This window comes from Budorcas taxicolor, chromosome 20 (genome assembly GCF_023091745.1).
Source record: "Budorcas taxicolor isolate Tak-1 chromosome 20, Takin1.1, whole genome shotgun sequence".
NCBI lineage: Eukaryota > Metazoa > Chordata > Mammalia > Artiodactyla > Bovidae > Budorcas > Budorcas taxicolor.
This window is the reverse complement of record NC_068929.1, coordinates 29,102,463-29,125,366: the sequence shown is the minus strand read 5'-3', so window position 1 is coordinate 29,125,366 and position 22,904 is coordinate 29,102,463. Positions and strand designations below refer to the sequence as shown.

Below are 22,904 nucleotides of genomic sequence, written 5' to 3'. Positions count from 1 at the left end.
GGACCTCCGGCGGGGTATTAAGGCAGCTCGCGGCTCTCCGGCCGTTTGCGAAGTCTTCCTGGTGCGGAGGCGCAGCGTTGCGATCAACTCCCGCCCTGCCGCCCGGCTCCGCTCCGCCCTGCCCGCCGCCGCCTCCAGCGCCCACACCGCGCCAGACACACACACACTCTCACACACACACACACACCACCCCGGGCGCGCCGGCGCTGCCAGCGAGCGGCGGCGTGCAGGACTTGAAGTGGGTGTTCTTCCCCACTCCCCACCCCCGAAGCGTCCCCCCCACCCCCCACCCCCGCGCCCGGGTCTCCTGCCCCCTCCCTCTCGCTCCTACGCAAATAAGAACTCGGCGATTCCCCTCCTGCCGCTTTGATTTCGGGCACCTCCACCAGATAATTGGGAAGGGTTTCAGAAGGTGGGAAATGTCACCTGATTCACACTGAACTTTTAAAAGCTCCCCACCCCCAAGGAACCGCGCACACCCTCGCTCGCGGCCGCCCTCCCACTGCCCCACACACTGGGAGACCGCCCACCGCAAACCGTGGAGACCCCCGTCTAGATTTAAAGCGCGGCTGCGCCTGGCTTCTGACGTCCATTGAATCGCGAGGGCGGCCGGCGGCAAGCGCTGGGCTACGCCGGGATATCTGCGCCCTCCGCTGCTCGCCTCTGCGACGCGCACCGCTTGCCAGAGCCACCCGCCGCCGCGCCCGCTCCCCGCGCCACCGCGCCCGCTCCCCGCGCCGCCGCGCTCCTCGCCCCGCGCCTAGCCCCAGGATGGCCCGTCCTAGGCACCAGCCCGGCGGGCTTTGCCTCCTGCTGCTGCTTCTCTGCCAGTTCATGGAGGACCGCAGCGCCCAGGGTAAGCGAGGCGGGATGCGCAGGGAGGCTCTGAGGAGGGCAGGGGTTTGTAGTTTTCGGGCGTCTCCACCGGGTCTGTTCTGAGCAACTCTGCTTTCGGAAGATGTTGGACCAACTTAGCGAATCCGGGATGGAGAGGAGTGGGAGAACTGAAGGCAGTGACACTTTAGAACTGGGAACCGAGTTTGGAGCGCAGTTATCCTTTAAAAGGAAAGGGAGTGAGCTAGAGTCTCTCTCAGTAGTTAGGGTTAGATGCTCCAAGTTCTGGATGTAATGAGTGTAGATGTTATCTCCCCTGTTTGGCTCTGAAGAAGGGGATAAGCATCGGTAGCCTGAAGATTGCAATCGACCCATTTGCAATCTAATCTCTCTCCCTCCTGCATCTTTTGGATACTTTAAAAAAACGACTGAGTGGGGAAGGGGGAATACTGAAATTTCCTCGGTGACTGCGGGACGTGGTTTCAGAAACTTTGCCCAAACTTGGAAATGAGGGTGCCGAAAATTTTAGAGGGAAGTAGCTTTCTGCCTAGTGGATGCTTCGTCTAACCCCCTCCCCCCAACCCCGAAAAAAAAAAAATTACCCCGGACTGTTTTGAAAAGTTTACAATTTTTTTCCCTTTTGTCTCATTACTGATTGTTAACTTTCTGTAGAACAGTGAGGAACCCACAATTGACTTAAATTCTGAGATGCAATAAGAGCAAATTTCTAAAGTTTTTTTTTTATTAGATTTATCTCCATTAGTCTTTGGGCAGAATTTTTAAAAATAATAATAGCAGCTTGCGGTCCAATTATTGTTAAAGTTATATGGATGATTCATGAGACGTCTTCCTGACCAACATCTGAACATTAAAAAGGAAGAAGGGGGGGATTTCTTGCAAAGATATCTCGGTAGGTATGATATAGGGGTATGTGTGTGTGTGTGTGTGCGCGTGTATGTATGTATATGTATATATAACCATGAAACGATAGGAAGTCCCTCTCCCACCTTGTTTCCCCCCGCCCCCAACCCCGGTACTTTTCTTGAGGCAGACTTGTAACTTTCCTGACTTTAGCGTTATTTTATGCGTGTTGTATACGGCCCCTTAGGCACGGCCCCTAGCCGCCTGCGATGCACTACTGCTCTGAGTTGTCCACCTTTCGGAGCGAGGCGCTGCCTGACTGCCCGGGACTTGGGCGCCGGGGAAAGCAGCCCTCGGAGATTTCGAAAGATCGCGGTGGCCGCGGGCGTCCTTTGGGTCTGGAGGATTGCAAAACGGCCCGTCGGGCGGGCTGCGCCTCGAGGCCGCGAGGGGCAGCGCCGGGCAGGGCCCGGTTGCTTTTTTGCTTTCATTTTTCAGAAGTGCCTTTTGCGTGATCTGTTGCTGTATGTGTGTGTGTGTGAGTGTGTCTGTCTGTCTGTCTGGGTCTCTCTCTCTCTTTTTCTTTTCTTTCTAAGTTCTCCTACTTTCTTAACCCCTGTCACAAATAATACTCGTACCGCCTACATGAAACCGACATGTAAAAACATCCGTCGCATCCTGTTTTTGTCAGATTCTTTAATCTGCTCTTCGAGTCGCTGCAGGTTATGAAATGGGACGAATAAAAGTAAACAGTCTAGTAAAAGTCAATGCAAGCTGCACGTGTTGTGTCTGGGTCACTGGTAACTGACATTGATATGGCTGGAGCGCTCGGGCTTCTCGCTCTCGCCCTCCCTCCCCATCGCCCACCTCCCATCTCTTCAATCTGGTCCCCCCCCTCACCCACCCCTCGCCTTTCTCCACCCCTTCACTCCCTCTGATTTTATTTTCTGCTTTTTCTCTGCCGTCTCTCCTCCACGCTCACTCCCTCCCCATCCCCGCCGGGTCTCCTTCCCTTGCCGGCTCACTGCCTCCCTCCCCCTACCCAGCCGGCGCCGCCGGCTCACTTGCCTACCTCCCCACCCCTGTCTCCCCGCAGCTGGAAATTGCTGGCTCCGCCAAGCAAAGAACGGCCGCTGTCAGGTCCTGTACAAGACAGAACTGAGCAAGGAGGAGTGCTGCAGCACTGGCCGCCTGAGCACCTCGTGGACCGAGGAGGACGTAAATGACAACACGCTCTTCAAGTGGATGATTTTCAATGGGGGCGCCCCCAACTGCATCCCGTGTAAAGGTAGGGCTCTTCCTCCCCAGCCTGCAGGCCCTCAGTAGAGGGCGTCTTACCCTGTGCTTCCCCGGTGCCCAGCCGGGGTTTGGGACTGGGAGAGCTTTGTTCGTGGGTTCCCCCTAACCACCCCCATCTCTGGTAAGCTTATGGGGCTGAATCGCCTGTCACACACTACAGGCAAAACAAGGGTCGCCAGAGGTTCTCGGACTTCTTAGCCAAATGTGGCGGTGAAGCCAGCCAACCCTTGCTCATTGAGGGAGATTTGGGTACAGGATGCAGCCCACTGTCCCCCACCCTTCCCTCTTCTCAGCTTCCGGGCAACAGCCTAGCCCCTTGGGCTCAGACTCCTAGCTGCAGAATTGCGCAAGGCACCCACAAGCCCTCCTGGCTAACCTGCATGGTGCCTGACCCTGGTTTTAATCCCTGCCTCTTTCCAACTCCTAGAAACGTGTGAGAACGTGGACTGTGGCCCCGGGAAAAAATGCCGAATGAACAAGAAGAACAAACCCCGCTGCGTCTGTGCCCCAGATTGTTCTAACATCACCTGGAAAGGCCCGGTGTGTGGGCTGGACGGAAAAACCTACCGCAACGAATGTGCACTCCTGAAGGCCAGATGTAAAGAGCAGCCAGAGCTGCAAGTCCAGTACCAGGGCAAATGTAAAAGTAGGTCCTACCCAACCCCTGCTCCAGCCCTTCTGCTTGAGGTAGACCCGCTGCAAGACCCCTGGGATGGGCAGTAATAGCCTAACAATAATAATATCAAATAAAGGAACCCTTTCTAACTTTATATTCTAAAGATTCCTTAAGACACTGAAGGTTCAACCTAGAGTTTTAGTTTTCTTTTAAAAATTGCAGAGCTACCCAAGTGCATTCCTAAAGCTGAATGCTTCTGTTTCATGATTTTCCTTGAAAAACTGCCCAGTGGCTCAGTCCGGAAGAAGGTACCTATTAACGTGTTTAATATTAATGTATTTCCCTCTTTGTTTCAGAGACCTGTCGGGATGTTTTCTGTCCAGGCAGCTCTACATGCGTGGTGGACCAGACTAATAATGCCTACTGTGTGACTTGTAACAGAATTTGCCCAGAGCCCACCTCTTCTGAACAGTATCTCTGTGGGAATGATGGAGTGACCTACCCCAGTGCCTGTCACCTGAGAAAAGCTACCTGCCTACTGGGCAGATCTATTGGATTGGCCTATGAGGGAAAGTGTATCAGTAGGTATTCTGGATTGAGGAAGGAAAAAGAGAAAAAGGCTATAACTGTGATAAAACTGTGAGCTTAACCAATAAATAAACCCCAAACTTCCCGAAACTAGCTTCATCCAAGTCGGTAAACTGTCATGACCACCTTAAGGAAACCATTGTCTTCTGGATGCATTGACATACATATTGAAATGCCAGCAAGACACAGGAAACAATTTTCCTTCTTAGAAACCTAAGAACTCACTCAATTTTACACATTTTTTTAAGTGCTAGACGTGCTGGAAGTGAAAAATAATTACTTAACAGTTCCTAAAATCTGTTATCAGATTCTGATAACTGATAGAATTCTTTCTTTTTTTTTAAAGATCCCACTTGTGGGAAGTAATCAAATACATATTTAACTGAAGGATACCATGACATCCTGTTTTAAGAAAATACTACAGTATTTTCATGCACTAAGCTCGTGTATAGGAAACTGGGAGTTTTGAGTATGTGTGTGTGTGTTTCAGTTTTATAGAGCGTTTTTGCACAGTATTTCCATGAGCCCGAGTAGTGAGTAATAAAATATGTTTTATATGTTTACATTTATTCATTTATTGATAGGAGACTAGAGAAAGGGGACAAGGCGAGGGGAATGGATTTACTTATCACAGGTGTATTATATCCTAGAAGCAAAGTCCTGTGAAGATATCCAGTGCACTGGTGGAAAAAAGTGTTTATGGGACTTCAAGGTTGGCAGAGGCCGGTGTTCCCTCTGTGGTGAGCTGTGCCCTGAGAGTAAGTCTGAGGAGCCTGTCTGTGCCAGTGACAATGCCACTTATGCCAGCGAGTGTGCCATGAAGGAAGCGGCCTGCTCCTCAGGCGTGCTGCTGGAAGTGAAGCACTCCGGATCTTGCAACTGTAAGTGTGACTTCTAACCTTGCTGCCATTTAAGGATTTCCCAGGCAAGTCCTAGGGAGACTTAGAATGGAGATTCAGAAAGCACGAAAACTTCCCCCAGATAAGCCCACTTCTGTTTAAGTTAGGTAGCTGCTAAAGTGCACCAGCAATTCAGCAATCCACAAAAAAAAAATCACCTGAAATGTTTCCGGGCCTTTAGGACTTGTCTGATGATCATCAACAAGATCACCTCTAAAATAGCCCATTCCAGTCATCTGCCCCTAATTCCTTTTGTTTTAGTAGTGTGCTTTGCTGTTTGCTTTTATTAACACTTCAATCTGAACTAACTACTTCAAAGGTTGTTGGTTTTTTTTCTTTTTCAAAGACAGCTTTCTGTTATCACACATAGGCTGCTGCTTTGTGCAGTTGCCCCTACTAACTAAATTAAGGACCCAAAGCAAGTTATGCCTAGAACACAAGAGCGCTTTTTATCTAATTTCAGGAATCTGCCCGTAAAACCTGAGCCATTGATTCTTCAGAACTTTCTGCAGTTTTTGACTTCATAGATAATGTTTTTTTCTAAAAAAAAAAAGTTTTTTAAAAAGTTGTTACATAACAGCAGATGCCCAAAACAAAACAGCATCTTACTGCAAGTCACATAAAAATGCAACGCTGTAATATGGCTGTTACAGAGGGCTTTGAAAACATACACTGAGCTGCTTCTGCGCTGTTGTTGTCCGTATTTAAACAGCAGCTCCCCTGTATTCCCCCATCTAGCCATTTCGGAAGACACCGAGGACGAGGAGGAAGATGAAGACCAGGACTACAGCTTTCCTATATCTTCCATTCTAGAGTGGTAAACCCTCCACCAATGTTCAATGTTGACATAGCCTTTAGGCAAAAAAAAAAAAAGGAAAGAAAAAAAGTAAAAGAAAAAAATACATTGTCCATACTGTAAATAAGTGTATGCCTATTTATTTGGGGGGAAAACTATACATAAAGGACCTTTGTCCTAAAGCTCTCTCCCAGGCCACCTTGTTACTCATTGGACCCGGAGAGGCAGTCATTGTGAGGTCTACTGGATGAGGCCCATAGTTGAGACTTGTAGACATTTATTTATACTGTGTCATGTTTTATAATTTATACATAAAATGTCTGGTTGACTGTACACCTTGTTTTTGAAGAAATTTATTCGTGAAAGGAAGAGCAGTTGTTATTTATTGTGAGGTCTCTTGCTTGTAAAGTAAAAGCTTTTTTTTTCCTTGTAAACCATTTAAGTCCATTCCTTACTATTCACTCACTCATCTGTCTCCCTTCATTTAACTGTCGTTAGACTCTTTTCCACTTTAACCAACTTGCATGTCAGTTTCTGTCCTGTTTATTTATTGGATTCTCTGCTGCCTGTTCTGTACATACCTGATCCCTCGGGTTTTGTTTACAAGGAATCTTGACTGACCAAAAGGCATTATAACTCTGACTCAGATAGCAGGTACAGAGGATACATCTTTGAGGAAACTCCTATTTCTGTTCTCTTGTTGTGATGAAGACATCGATGAGGCAGGTGGTGATAGCAATGTTGGGTTTCTAATCATGTACTTCTAAGATGTTACAGATCCAAAGAATTGAGTGATATGGGTGTCAGGAGCCTGAAAGAAGGGGAATGCTGTACATCCAACCTATGTTAGGTGTTTCCTTTAAAAGCTAGTCTGCTGTACCTTTTCAACTAGTTCTTTTCACCCAATGTGTCATGAAAAGTATATCAAAGCTTTATCAGTTCAGGTTTCTTGCTTTTCATAATACTTTTTTCTGATGCAATTTTATATTTTCAAACATGGCAAGTTAAATATAAATTCATTTAAATATATAGTTTTATACTTTTCTACCATGTAAATGTGCAATGTATATAAAAGTTATAATGTGTATTTGTAAATAAATGATGAGTGAAAAAATAAAAAAATTTTAAAAAGCCAATGGTCTCAATGGCTGATGATGTAAAAGAAGTTGTTAGGACTTTTGAGCAAAAATGTATATGATACATTCATTGAGAAATACAGTTATCACTGAAATTAAGTGACCAGGGTAGTAAGAACTCCAAGGTAGATTACAGATCATCTCAAAAGGAAAAAGGAATCTGAGGTCCAACCATGCCTTTGTAGTAGTGATGGCATATTTCCACTCGGCTCTGGAGGAACCTGTAGATGTCCCTCCTTGCAATGTGCCAAGCCTAAAGTTTCCTCTTTAAAAACATCATATTCTTAGCTATCCTTGTCCCAAGCTCATCTCCAGAACCAGAAGCACCCTTTCTCTTTCCTCATCTAAATAAAGTAGATCTTAAATCTTTAAACAAAGCACATTACAAGGAAAAGTAAAAATAGACACATATACGGCAGCACAACCTAGGTCAGAATGTCAACTACAGAAATAAAGGCAGTATAATATTGAAATTCTAGAGACTTTTTGAGGTAAAGATGGAGCAGGGGTGGATCTCCACAATGGTCATGGTTCTTGGGGAGTAAATAATGACACTTTCAAGGTAAGAGGACGTGTATTAATGTTTTGCAGTTTGTTTTAGTCAAGTCACACTACTGCTGCTGCTGCTGCTGCTGCTAAGTCGCTTCAGTCGTGTCCGACTCTGTGCGACCCCATAGACGGCAGCCCACCAGGCTCCCCCGTCCCTGGGATTCTCCAGGCAAGAACACTGGAGTGGGTTGCCATTTCTTTCTCCAATGCATGAAAAGTGAAAGTGAAGTCACTCAGTCGTGTCCGACTCTTCACGACCCCATGGACTGCAGCCCACCAGGTTCCTCCGTCCATGGGATTTTCCAGGCAAGAGTACTGGAGTGGGTAGGGCCTCAGATTGGCATGTAGGGCATCAACTGGTTGTCCCAGTAAAACATTGTAATACATAGTGATATATAACTAGATAATCACAAGTTTCCAACTCTGCTACTTCGTTGCCTAAATATATCAAAAATATGAAGTACAAGATGCAAAGAAGTGAGGATTAGAACCACAGGAGGGAAAGAGCAAAGAACAGACAATATGACAAACATAGCTGAACAAATATATTCTTTCAAAGACTGTGACCCTAGTTCTTTCCAAAAGTTTATTCCTTTTGTGAAAACCCTCTGTAATATAAATAATTAGAGAATTATAGGAGACCATTGGCTCTCAACTGTGGTCACCAAATGAGAAATTTGGTGGAGGAAGAGGGGCCTCTTAGGTGGGCAGAGTTCATATGATAATTAGGAGCCTGTTGGTGCTGTTAGCCTAAAGCTCCCAGTTCCCAGAGAAAGGAGAAGAAGTGCAGAAGACCAATGCTGCCAAAAACCGAGGGAAAGACAAAGATGGGAACTAATGTAGTGTCTGGGAGCTACTGGCTTGCCACTAGGGTTGAACACTCAGGGAAAGAAACAGCAGACAGGCTGGTTTCACATCCCTTCCTGGAATTGATTTGTTACCTCATCCTGGGATGCTACAGATGCTTTAAAGGTGCCATTGACATCAGAGTAAAAACGTCAAATTTAACAGGCACCAATGTGTGTCTTGGCAAGGGTGAGTGATAAAATCAACAGCTTGCCCTTTAAACAACATCCGGATTATTTAAAATTTTTTATTTCATAGTTGTCAGCATCAATCATTCATCTCCAACATCAGACAGTTTCTCATTTTCCTTCTTGGAGTTTCTGACTTTTCCAGTAATACGGTATTAGGCTAATTAGTACTAAAAAAATAGAATTCTCCTTTAAAATTAAAATTAGGTTAGTACCATTAGGCTACTGTTAGAATTTCAGTTAGCACTCAATGATGCATATAAAGTAATTAATAATATAAAGTTACTAGTAACTAGTTTTAATTAGTATAAGTACATCCTAAACATCATTAGGAATTGCAAAATAACAAGTGAAAACAGCAAAAAGCCTGAAAATAGCAAAAACTCTATCAGGGATCGAATTTTCATCAGATGTCCACTTCAATTAAGATTTTTATCTGCTATATGGGTATGTGTGCTGTGTGCTTAATCCCTCAGTTGTGTCCAACTCTTTGCGACCCTATGGACTGTAGCCCACCTGTCTCCTCTGTCCATGGGATTCTCCAGGCAAGGATACTGGAGTGGGTTGCCATGCCCTCCTCCAGAGGATCTTCCCAACCCAAGGATCGAACCCAGGTCTCCCGCACTGCAGGCAGATTCTTGCATTGAAAGAATTGAAATCGGCGATGAGAGAATTTTTGACACCTAAACCATACCACCAGGGAAGCCCATATGGGTATAACAAAATAAAATCTGGCATAATTGGAATCATTCTCAAACCACGCAGCTCAGTGCAGTACTTGACCTTAGACTAGATCTTGTACCCAAGGGGGATAGCACACTATGTAGTATTATTGCCACTGGACAAAATTAGAATACTGCCCATAAATTAAAGCACTGTATCAATATCAAATTTACTGAAATTAATCATTGTAATATGATTCTCTTGCATATGCATGCAAGAGAATATTTCTGAACTTAGGAAAGACACACTAAAGTATTTAGGGGGAAAGACCAAAATGTATGTAATTTACTCTCAAGTGATTTACAAAGAAAAAATATAGTTTTAAGTAGGGTTTTCTGCCCCTCTATATGTATTCAGAGATAGCATACAAATGATAAAAGAAGTAGAGTGAAATGTTAATTTGAGTAAAATGTATATGGATATCTTTAATACTATATTTTTGCAACTTTTCTATAAATTTGGAATCATATCAAATAAATGTTTAGAAATTTAAAAAATCATTCTCGGGAAGAGATGCACAGTAGACTGCTTTTCCCAGTCTCTAGAAAAGCAACTGAAATAGCGTCATTTTAAAAATTACTTTACGTAACCAAAAGACTGGAAAATAATTCCAGTGACTGCAAAAGCTAGAGAATCAAAATTGGCAATGAGAGAATTTCTGACACCTAAACCATACCAAGAAACAGCTTTTTCTTTTCCATAGCCATCTTAAAATTTAGAGTAATTAGTAGCTTAGCTAAAGCACTGCCAACACCCAAAACCTCAGTTCTCCCCATTGCTTGCTATATATTAATTAGACAAGGAATTTAACTTCTCTGGGCCTCAGTTTCCTCATGTATGTACCCAGGACAATGAAAGTGTCTCCCTCATAATAGTGTTCTGAATATTAAAAGAAATAAGTTGTATAAAGTGCTTAGATCTGCACCTGGCACGTAAAAAGACAGCCAGTGAATATGTCCTCTAGGACTGTACTACTTGTTATTAAAGAAAAAAAGGGACTTCCCTCGTGGTCAAGTGGTTAAGACTCTGCTCTTCCACTGCAGGCCAGCAGCACAGCCAAAAAGAAAAAGGGTGGAATTGTGGTTCATCAACCTCTACCTTGGAAATACAATGAATGAGGAATGGCACCAATCAAGGCCAGAAGCACAAGTGTAAACAATTTATTTTAAATTTTAAACTATTTTAGCCACGTTAATATCTAACAAAATATCATGAAGTTCTAGCTGCTATAGCAAAAGTTCACGGTTCAAATAACAGATGGAGATACATTAATTTTCATGGAAATTTAGAAAAAATTCAATCACCCAACATTTCCAAAACCACAAAACGTGCCTTTTGTCTTTTCATCCACACACCCAACACAATCCCTGGTAAGTAAGTTAAATTAAATCTGTCTTTAACTTTGATACGATCTCCTACATGAGGACTACAGATTCCTAAAGATAGCAATAAATTATTTCCAAGCTAGCAAAATCCTAACATAATCTGAATAGTGTACAATTATCTTGATATAAAAAGATGATATATTATTTAATTAATAAGCTCATTTATTAAAAAACATTTTTTCAGAACCTGGGTCCTAAGACAGGCACATTTCTGTTCTTCCCATCCCACTTTCCATTCAGATCAGCAAACAATCCTTCTCCAGCCAAAAGTTGTCATGTAAATAGACTCCAGGCATGCCTGCCCTGCGTATTCAGCAGACCTGCCCAGACATGTCCAAATCCCAGCTTCAATTTAGCTGGAATCCCCCCATGAGTACTGGATGGTCCCTGGGTTTTGCCATCCTTGGACCTCAGATATCTTGGCTGGTACCATCAAGATTCCTGTGGCTGAGTCCTTCAGACACTTAAAAACATATTCTCCGGATTACACCAAATGTAGTCCTGGCAGAGCTATAATTTGTCATTTTTCTATTTTAAGAATATGGCCCAGGAACCAACTGGTACAGTCAGGAGCCAAATTACTCCCACCAGAAGTCTCTTGTATTAATTCCCTAAGGACAAAGATCTCTGGCTAAAGAATGAGTATAAGCTTTTCTCAAGAAGTTGGGGCAGGCAAGAAATCAGCAGCAAAGTCAGACACTTTGCTGGTAAGACAGTGGGCTGTACATCCATTCAAGTTTTAAGAGATCTCTATCTTTTCCAGCACCATTAAAAAAAAAAGATTACGGGATGATTTCCTGGTCATGCTGCATCCCGTAAACAGTGATGACAGCGAAAGAGCAAGGCAAAGGCCAGTCTCTATAGTTTCTTGAGACTGTTGTGGGCTTTATGGGTCAATGACAAGGGAAGAACTGGATTACTCAAAAGGCAACCAATACCTGAAACGCCTACAGTCTTTTATAGACTTAGTGTCCCAGGAAAAGACATCTAAATAGATTGAGGGCAATATATTTACTAGGTATATGGAACCAGGACCCAGTCAATAAAATTCCCAAATATAAACAGAGCTGATATTCAAGGTGTGGTGCCTGGACCAGCAGCATCAGCGTTACCCGTGAACTTGTTAGAAATACAACATTTTGAGCACTACCCCAGAGCCATTGAACAAAATTCACCTGGGGTCCAAGAATCTATGTTTTAACAAGCTTTTTGGGTGATTCTTGTGCATGCTCAAGTTCGAGAACAGCTGCCTTAGAATCATTTCAAGTTCTGAGTGAGCATCGGCTGCCTAACGTTCCAAAGGCAGCCAGAATACTCATGCGTGGGTCTCTGGTAGGGCTACAGCAGAGCTGTGCTTAGTCCTGTGCCCCTCAGCCTGACCTGGGCCAGGATTCCCACACTTAATTGGCCTTCATTGCAGGAGTGTGCCTGCTGGTGGTAAAAGCACTTGGCCATAGATATCACAAAGCACAATTTTCCTAGGAATATTCTCAGCCTCCACTTCCTTCTGGGAGGTCCCAATGAGATTTAAGCTGAACTGGCTAGGAGTTGTGAACTTGCCTTTACCATCCCTTCCAGGCATATGCATTGCATGGCTAGTTTATTAATAAGACACACGAAGTTTGAATGAAGAGTAGCGACATTCCAACCCTGGTCCTCCTTTCAGTTGACATTTGGTCCGCTTTCCTTCCCTTCACTTGCCTAGAGCTCCTTCTAGGAGTTCTACATCACCTTTTTAGAATAGCACGTCAGCTTCATCCATGGGTCAGGAAGCCAAGACTACTACTCAACGGATCCTAAGTTCTTTTAAGAACAGGGAGATCTAAGCAATCAAATGAAGTAGAAACAATAATAAGTGACTTTCTCTTCAGAATGCATCCAGATGCAACCACACCCCAAGATCTATAGCCTGAACCAAGAGTGGAAGGCCCTGTCAAAATTTTTTGACATTCTATCCCTCCTGGCCCCTTATCTTTCCCTACCTCAATTACCTCAGTGATTCTCTCACTAAAACATTGGTTCTATGACTTTGTGTCCATTTCCCCACATTCTCTGGCCAAAATCCTAACTATGGATCAGTGAAATCAGCCTCTCCACATCTATGCTTGTGCTGCTAAGCAAGGATGAAATCCTCCAAAAATACCACTAGGTGCCCTTATACAATTATTGGATCTAATCTCAGTTAGGTTCTTTAAAAGCTCTATTTTACGCAACTCTCTATGCCCATTTCCCTTCCTGGCACTTCCATACCGTCACTGCTCTCCTCAAGCAGCATGTCCACCACTCTGCTTACTTCCAGCAAACTTTATCTTATCTACTCAACTAGAAAATTGCTGCCATCAAGAAAGAATTATGTCAGCTTCCTCCACTGCCAGCATTACCAGAAGTTTGCTCAATTCCATATCATTTGTAATAACCTTCCCTCTAATCTCAAAGAATCTCATTTTCATTTCTGTGTTTTCCATCACATCCCCCATCTCTTCCAGAAATTTACTCTATTAATTGAGCTCTCTCTCCATAATTTTAAATTTCTTCCTCTATAGTGGTTTTACTAATCTGAGCCTATAAATATGTTTCATAAAGAACTTTTAAGGTAAGGATAAAAAATGGAAATAATTAGTAAAACTTGCCTAATTCAACACAGACACATACGTGTGCACGCCAGCCTTGGCTAGCCCTTAAAAAATTAGAAATCCTTCTTATCTCTCCTATGTCTCCTTCTAGACACAACCTATGGAGTAATCTCCAGTCTGTCTCTACTAGCTCACCTCTCCCTCATTCCTCAACCCTCTGCAATGTGATCTTTCCTCCTATTATTCATCTAAAGATGTTTGGCAAAGGTTATCAATGACTTCTAAGCTCCCAATACAATGGACACAATGGACATGACTCCCACCTTAACTAATGAATCACTTTTTGATTTGTATACTGTCAACCCAACTCTGCTCTTCTCAAATCCTCTTTTGTATTCCCACCTACTGTTATCTCACCATTCTTTATGTGCTGCTTTCTTCTCACCAGTAAAGCAAGACCAAAAGCTGGCAACTTATGGACTGTGTCCAATTTATATTTTATTTGGTTACACACACCTGTAAAACAGTTTTGTATTAGTTAACAATATTTTGAAACTAGGAAATCCCACACAAAAATCTGGATTTCTCTTTCTCTTGAAAAATCTGAGAGCCAGTGATCACTGGGTCTGTGAACCCACACAGGCACAACCACCAGAAACAGAGAAGACAGTGGCAATTCTCTCCTTGAGATGAATACCTGCATCTCTCACGTCACCTGTTCTCCTTAATTCATATGATTTGTTTCACTCTTCTACCTGATTGGACTGCTCTTTGTTAGCCAAGAGTTCCATACTCCACTCCCTCATTATTCAATTTATACAGCCTTCTGTATATTCCGGTATCATCATATCATCATGGTTTTCATTGCAATCCAAAGGCTGGTGACTGAAGATTGCTATGATGAACTCTGACATTTGGTTAGCTGCCGCTCGTACCTTCTCTTATATCATCAAGAAATTGCACCTCCACAATAGATCTGCAAAGAGTCAGACACAGCTGAGCGACTGAACTGAACTGAACTGAATAGATCTGCAAAGCCTACCCCTAACAAAGCATGCCCCTCACTTTGCTTTTCCTCACATGTTATGTTTTCAGTCACTAAGTCACGTCTGACTCTTTGTGATCCCATGGAGCCCAGCCTGCGAGGCTCCTCTGTCCATGGGAATTTCCAGACAAAATTGCTGGAGTAGGTTGCCATTTCTTCTTCCACTGAGCCACCTGAGAAGCCCATTTCCTCACACAGATTCCTTCCAAATCAAAATCTTATAGGGATAAATCTGATTGGTGAAACTAAGTCCCCAACAAGAGAAGCTGGGAAATGCAGGATTAAATTCTAAATTGGGAAAGTACAATTCAGCGTGCTGCTGCTGCTGCTGCTGCATCACTTCAGTCGTGTCCGACTCTGTGCGACCCCACAGACGGCAGCCCACCAGGCTCCCCTGTCCCTGGGATTTTCCAGGCAACAACCCTGGAGTGGGTTGCCATTTCCTTCTCCAATGCATGAAAGTGAAAAGTGAAAGTGAAGTCGCTCAGTCCTGTCTGACTCTTCGCGACCCCATGGACTGCAGCCCACCAGGCTCCTCCATCCATGAGACTTTCCAGGCAAGAGTACTGGAGAGAATTCAGCATAGAGAAGTACAAAGTAGAAAAAATGTCTCAAAGATTTTGGCAACCACAGTGACAGGTAAATACCACTAGATAATCTCAACAAAGACAGGTATAAAGTTGTTAAAAGTAGAACTGTAAGTGGCTGTAGCCAGACGGAGAGTATAGAATTCATCAGCTTCAGGAAGTTTCAAGAATATTTTCTCAGAAGCACTAAACAACCAGGAAAATGTTGCCAGTCTACTACCAGCTAAATTCTCCACCCAGTAAAATGACAATTGCTGAACACTCTGCATTGTCCTAACACAATTCAGAGGAATATGGAGAGGACAGAGAAATAAAACAGAATGACAATATCAGGCAAAGAAGTGTTTTCCCAAATAGTAGAATGCTTTGCAAGCGAAAGCTTTCTGACCTCCAGCCTCTAATAGATGAGTGCAGGAGCTCATACTTAGAAATAAGTGACTGCGGAGTCTGAACTCAACCTCAAGCAAAGACTGATAGAAAATTAAGAATTCTCTATCAGCAAAGATCATCGTATGGGAAAGTCAGATCTCCAATCCTGATGACATTGTATCCAGATCAAGATACACATTTTCCTTCACCAAATTCAGGGGCAGAGGGAATGAATATAAATATAATCAACATTTTGAAAGTTGTTTTGTTTGATTTATTGATTTTTTTTTATCCGTTTAAAATTCTCCTGAAGTGCTTTACATTTTACAGGTCAAAATTACACCTCAACAAAAACCCACAGGTGTCATTTATTCATATTTTATAACAGCAGTTTGAGAATCAACTGTAATTTTTTTCAAAAATCTTATACATGAACTCAGTATTAAATTAACATAGAATGTTGGGGACTTCCCTAGTGGTCCAGTGGTTAAGAATTTGCCTTCCAGTGCAAGGGACATGGGTTCCATCCCTGGTCAGGGAACCTAAGGTCCCACATACCACAGGGCAACTAAGACCACACACCACAACTATTGAGTCCATTCCCTAGAACACTTGTGCTGCAACTAGAGAAAGCCCACACACCCCAACGAAGACCCAGCATAGCCAAAATTTTTTTTTATTAAAAAAAATTAAATAAAAAAATGAATACAAAATTTCAATAGTTAATTAGAAAACAGAAACAAATTTTTATCTATATATAATAGATCAATATAAAATTCAGAATTTGTCAGAGAAATATTGTACCTTTAAAAGTTAGCCAATATATTCAGAATAGACAAATCTATAGAGACAGAAAGATTAGTGGTTGCTCAGGGATGGGGCAATGAAAAATAAATGTTTTTTTTTTTTAATATTCTAAAATTGATTGTGGTGATGATTGCTTAACTCTGTGAATATATAAACACCATTAAACTGTACACTTTAAATAAATTGTAATGCATATGAATTTCATCTTAATGAAGTTGTGTTAAAAAATAATTTCCAAGATAATTTAAATGGAAGAATTTAATATTTTCACCTACTTTTACAACTGTTTTAGCTTTACAAGAATGGATTTTTATTTTTTTATTTTTATCTTTATTTTTTTTTAATTTTATTTATTTTTTTGGCTGCTCTGGGTCTTAGTTTTAGCATGTGGGATCTAGCTCCCTGACCAGGGATCGAACCTGGGCTCCCTGCACTGGGAGCTCAGAGTCTTAGCCACTGGACCACCAGGGAAGTCCCAAGAATGGATTTTTAAAAATACACATTATTACAACTCAAAACATCTCTTCTAGTTGTGTACTCATATTTACTGTAGATTTCTATGCCGTTAAATATCAGCTTTGATGGTAGTAAATACAAACCAAGAATTGAAATTATAGCTCTGGAAAATGTAGTCCTTTTAGCTTCAGTAGGATTCTTATCATGAATTAAAAATATTCCATGCTTTCTTTCAAAATATATTTTATTATATTTTTATTATCTCTTTGGGAGAAGGGCATGCTGCATCTTATGCGTGATCTTACTTCCCTGACCAGGGATCAAACCCATGCCCCCTGTATTGGAAATGTGAAATATCAGCCACTGGACCACCAGGGAAGTCCGAAATACTCCATACGTTCATCCTAGTTTTATTACCACAGAAATGGTGAGAAAAGGGGAAAAAAGAGTTTACCACTGTCTTTTAACATTACTAAGAAAATTCTCAGATGAAGTAAATTATAAAAATCCCTATCTTATTATATCCTACTTTTCACTGAAGACATTTATCATAAAATTAAAAGAATGACAATAAGTAAATTTATATAAAAACTTTACCAAAAGAAAGAATGATTTTGGCTCCACCTGGCTATTAATACTAACAGTCTTTGGGCAATTAATTATGTTATCACATGTTTTTATTGGTGTGCTGCCAGTTTCTATCAGCACAGAATTTTTTTTTTCCCCCTTTCGGGTGTAAAGTGATGTTGGGAAGGAGAGTTATTAGTATAGAACAGTTTAATCTGTGGTGGTATTTTAGTGTTGCTTGCTGTGTTTCATCTTGGAAATGAAAAGTTTGCAACCTTTTTGGCAAATATATTTATGCATACTCAGTCTTTCTGATTAGAGCAAATAATTCCTTCTTTAAGAAGAATTTTCACTCCTCAATAAATATGCTTTATTTTCCACTTAGAAACTCAGCAGAAAACTAGGCCTTAACCATCTGAATGCTAGTTTTCTTTAGTTCAATTAAATTGTTTTTCACAAATTACAGTTTTAAAACTGCAGCTTTCCCTTTCAGAATGTGGAAGAAGGAAAGAGCTAACTATGTCCTTCCTCCTTGACAGATCTTGATCTTTCATAAAATCCTCAATCCTAACTCAGTTTCTTATTCGTTTGTTCAAGTTGGATGTGCCTTTTTAAAAAAAGATTTTAATTTGATCATTCGATTCCTTTAATGGGGGAGGGCAGACTTGAGAATTTATGTGAGTACTTTCTTATTTATCTAGAATATTGATTATATGTCTCAAAATATGATATATAACATTTCTCTGACAGGTAAGCAATTAGTAACCCTGGTCTGTGGCAAACACCGACTACTTTTGGGAGATTATGGAAACTCTATGTGACTTGAAGTAGAATTTTAAGGGAAGATTTTCACTGGATACCTGCTCAGTATATATGCATACGCTGTATATACAACAGACTATGACAATGATGCCTGTGCCTATATAATGAGCAGATATCCAGAGAGAATCTTCCCTTAAAACTCTACATTCATTCCCATAGGGTTTCCATAATCGCCCAAGGTAGTTAGGGTTTACACAGACCAGGGTTACTAATCGCTTGCTTACTTGTCAGAGAAATGCACACACCATTTGCTCCTCTGGGGATTTGCCCAAAGGATTTTAATGCAGGCAATGAGTGCTGAGTGTGCTGATTATTCTGTTTGCATTTCCACTCCCCTCCATTCTCCATCCTTCTCTCTTGTGCTCTGCGTCCTCAAAAGCCAAACCCTGCAGATGTCCCCGTGGGGAGTGGTTTGTCTCTAGGTTTGACCAGGACAGTGAGAAGAGAGTAGAGGATGAGAGGAGAGAGATGTGGGGTACACGCTCCTGCCCCCTCCCTTTCAGCACAGACTCTCTGGCAGCAGCTTCCTCCCCCTGCAACCAACAAGCAGAAGCAGGAAGGCCCAGTCCACACATTTCCAGTTCCCTTTGAGTCCAGAAACTCTATATACTGCCTTTGTTCCTTTTCTCTAAGGAAAGTAAGGTCTTTCTATGGTTACTTGTCTAGGAGCCCTAGCTTCCTCACTCTCTTACCCTCTGACAACACCACTGCAGGTAGTTCTCTCCTGTGTGAAAGTGAAAGTTGCTCGGTTGTGTCCGGCTCTGTGACCTTATAGGCTGTAGTCTGCCAGGCTCCTCTGTCCACGAAATTCTCCAGGCAAGAATACTGGAGTGGGTAGCCATTCCCTTCTTCAGGGGATTTTCTCAACCCAGGGACGGAACCCAGGTCTCCTGCATTGCAGGCAGATTCTTTAGCATCTGAGCTACCAGGGAAATCCTGTATGAAAGTTCTGCAAACCCTTGGGGTCAGGGGCAAGAGGTGAATTCGCTTTTCCTGCGTGAACCCTGAGAGACACAAGAATCTTCTAAGATTTCCTATTCAGACCTGATTTTTGGTTGGTCAGTCCCTAATTCATATAAGAAAATGGAGGGTGAAAATAGGGAGCAAGCAGTTTCTCTACCATGGTCTTGGTTCGATTTACCTCATTTCATTGAAAAATACTGCTTTTGCTGACACTGCTTCTGAAACTTGGATTCTTACACAATACACCTGAATGAGTACATTTTTTTAAGACTTAATATAGTGAAAACAGCAGTTTCACACTCTCAAATGGGAATAGGCAGCAAAGACAGGCAGCTTCCATTGAAAACCAAAACAGAGGTTTCCTAAGTCCACATCCTGAGTCTTCTACCTGTTACATCAGCCCCCTCCAGTTTTAGGGCTAAAGTAATCTATTCCACTGCCCTCTGTTCAGACTTGTCACCAGAAGAACCTTGGCACCATCTGTTTGAAAGCACAACTTTTTCAACTGTGTTTTTTGATAATGAGCCTGCCATAAGCATTGCTTTATTTCCTTGCTCAACCGAGGAGAAAAGTCCTGACACAGAAATCTGCTACATTTTTGGATTAACAAAGGAACTTAACCTGTTTATGTGATGGAAAGTATCAATATAATAAAACCAGTAAGGTCATAGTTAATGGCTTAATTATCACCAATAAGTTAAATAAATTCAAATTCCTAAGACAAATGTATGTATTAAAGTAAATAAATGTGATTTTATATAACAAATATTCTAACACATTCCTTAAACATGCCTGGAGATGAACATAACCTGAAGTTTGTAGGTTACAATTTTTTATCTTTTCATTATATGTATCTTTTATTAAGTAATATATGTTAAATATCTGTTCAGAGAAATCCTTTATTACAAGAAGCTAAAGAACTTACCAAAGAAGTTCGCACATAGTTTTTCATGTTTTGACTCCTTTTCTTTATTGTGTATCTCTCAAAAGTTTTTATTGGAATGTAGTTGATTTGCATATTTTGTTAGTGTCTGCTTTATAACAAAGTGAATAAGTTATACATATACATATATTCACTCTTTTTTAGATTCTTTTCCCATATAGTTAGTTACAGAGTACTGAGAAGAGTTCCCCGTGCTATACAGATTAGCTATTTATTTTATATATAGCAGTGTTTATATGTCAATCCCAATCTCCCAATTTATCGCCCCCTCTGCTTTTCCCCCCTAGTAACCATAAGTTTGCTTCCTACATCTGTGACTCTATTTCTGTTTTGTAAATAGGTTCACTTGTATTAGCATTTTTAGATTTCACAAAAAGTGGTATCATCTGATATTTGTCTTTCTCTGTCTGATTTACTTCATTCAGTATGACAGTCTCTAGGTCCATCCACATCTCTGTAAATGACACAATTTCAGTCCGTTTTATGGCTGAGTAATATTCCATCATATATAGGTAGCACAGTTTCTTTATCCATTCCTCTGTTGATGGACACTTAGACTGTTTTCCACGTCCTGACTATTATAAAGAGTACTGCAATGAACACTGAGGTGTATGTATCATTCTGAACTATGGTTTTCTCTGGGTATATGCCCAGGAGTGGGATTTTGGGGTTATATGATAGTTATATTTTTCGTCTTTTAAGGCATCTCTATATTGTTTTTCATAATAGCTGTACCAATTTACATTCCCAATGACTGTGTAGGAGGTTTCCCTTTTCTCCACACCCTCTCCAGCACTTATTGTTTGTAGATTTCTTTGATGGTGACCATTCTGACTGGTTTGAGATAATACCTCATTGTAGCTTTTTTTTTTGTAGTTTTGATTTGCATTTCTCTAATAATGCATGCACACACACAATAATTAGTGACGTTGAACATCTTTTTTATGTGCTTTTTGGCTATCTGTATGTCTTATTTGGAGAAATGTATATTTAGATCTTCCACCCATTTGTTGATTGGGTTGATTTTTTTCTTTTCATATTGAGCTACATGAGCTATTTGTATATAGGTTACAATTGTTAATTAAAAAAATCCTTTCTATTTGGAAGCTGCTTATCATAGATTTTCTTATAAATGTTAGTGGATATTCATAAAGAAATAGAATTGTGTTCCTCAGACAGTAAAGTGTCTGTCTACAATGTGGGAGACCCAGGTTCAATCCCTGGTTTGGGAAGATCCCCTAGAGAAGGAAATGGCAATCCACTCCAGTACTATTGCCTGGAAAATCCCATGGACAGAGGAGTCAGGTAGGCTATAGTCCATGGGGTCGCGAAGAGTCAGACACGATTAAGCGACTTCACTTTCACTTGGCAGTCCAATGGTTAAGACTTGGTGCTTTCACTGTCTTAGGCCCAGGTCTGATCCCAGGTTAGGGAATTAAGACCCTGCAACCCACGCAAGGCTATGGTTTTTCCAGTGGTCATGTATGGATGTGAGAGTCGGACTGTGAAGAAGGCTGAGCACCAAAGAATTGATGCTTTTGAATGTGGTGTTGGAGAAGATTCTTGAGAGTCCCTTGGACTGCAAGGAGATCCAACCAGTCCATTCTGAAGATCAGCCCTGGGATTTCTTTGGAAGGAATGATGCTGAAGCTGAAACTCCAGTACTTTGGCCACCTCGTGCAAAGAGTTGACTCACTGGAAAAGACTCTGATGCTGGGAGGGATTGGGGGCAGGAGGAGAAGGGGACGACCGAGGATGAGATGGCTGGATGGCATCACTGACTTGATAGACGTGAGTCTGAGTGAACTCCGGGAGTTGGTGATAGATAGGGAGGCCTGGCGTGCTGCAATTCATGGAGTCGCAAAGAGTCGGACATGACTGAGCGACTGAACTGAACTGAACTGAACTGAACTGAACATGTTTTATGAAATTCAAAGGAAACAAAAGAATATCTAGGGAATAGAATGTTTCTCTTCTACCCCTAAACCCCAGCCACCAGGTTCCCCTCTTCTGAAGCAATGAATGGAACCAGTTCCCCGTATACTTCAGTGCATAAGCAAGCATATACCTCATCATTATAGACAATAGTACAGTGATTAGGAAATGATGCATTTTGAAATAAGTATTACTTTTACTTAGGTGTAATTTAACTAATATACTTGTACCTACATAGCTTAATTTTGAATAACATCTTGTTAACTTCTAACAGTTGGCTTACAAAATCCTACATGGAGCTGAAAATCCAGTGAGAAAGACAATAAATCAAGTGAGAAAGACAATAAATAATTCACCATATTTTTTAAAAATTTATTTTGTCAAGTATTTATTTTTATTTATTTTTGGCTGAGCTGAGCAGGAATTGAACCCAGGCCTCCTGCATTGGGAGTGTGGAGTCTTCACCACCAGACCGCGAGGGAAGCCCCAATTCATTATATTCTTATTATTATTACTATTTATTTGAGAAGTTTTACTTATAGAAGTAATATGTGTAAAGACAAAGTCTAGGATACTGTCAAAATATGTAGCCTAACCTAGGGTGGGGGGTCACTATAGCTGAGACCTGGAAGTTGAGGAGGAACCAGCTGGCAGTGGTAGCCTGGGGTGGGCAGGAGGTGGTAATGATTTTTCCCAGATAATAACAGTGATACTCTGAAGGATCACAGAGCTTGGTTTCTTTGAGAAAGAGCAAGCAGGTCACTGAATATGATTTTCAGTAGGGCAGGCAGAGAAAGTTAGAAAATGAAATTGGAGAGATGAACAAGGGCCACATCATGCAGAAATCTGTAGGATTTTAAATTTTATCTGAAGAGCAATTGCAAGTCATTGAAGAATTCAAACAGGTCGAGAAAACCATCAAATTTCAATTTTTAAAATTCTACTGTCTGCAGAATTGGGGGAAAGAGGAACTGAGGAAAAGAGGGGAGGAGGGACATGACTAGATGGGGGTGAGGCCAGTTAGAAGCCCCTTGCTGTGGTCCCAGTTAGTGACGACTTAGTCTGCTGTTGCTGCTGGCTAGTTGCTCAGTTGTGTCCGACTCTTTGAGACCCCATG

At 41.8% G+C, this 22,904-nt stretch overlaps 1 protein-coding gene across 1 annotated transcript; it reads left to right on the top strand.

Annotated features, from left to right (window-relative positions):
- The first annotated feature begins 771 nt into the window (after window positions 1-771).
- On the top strand, window positions 772-5,927 carry FST (follistatin). The gene is made up of 6 exons (XM_052659193.1): window positions 772-856; window positions 2,792-2,983; window positions 3,422-3,640; window positions 3,967-4,191; window positions 4,849-5,079; window positions 5,836-5,927. Exons 1-6 carry the CDS (start codon window positions 772-774, stop codon window positions 5,916-5,918), a joined length of 1,035 nt encoding a protein of 344 aa, XP_052515153.1. The 3' UTR covers window positions 5,919-5,927.
- Window positions 5,928-22,904: the final 16,977 nt, after the last annotated feature.

Bases quoted from the DNA above. Each gene is read 5' to 3' on its own strand.
- FST (XM_052659193.1), top strand. From the start codon at position 772: ATGGCCCGTCCTAGGCACCAGCCCGGCGGGCTTTGCCTCCTGCTGCTG. The intron at 857-2,791 runs GTAAGCGAGGCG...GTCTCCCCGCAG, and splicing joins GGAGGACCGCAGCGCCCAGG to CTGGAAATTGCTGGCTCCGC. The intron at 4,192-4,848 runs GTAGGTATTCTG...ATTATATCCTAG, and splicing joins CTATGAGGGAAAGTGTATCA to AAGCAAAGTCCTGTGAAGAT.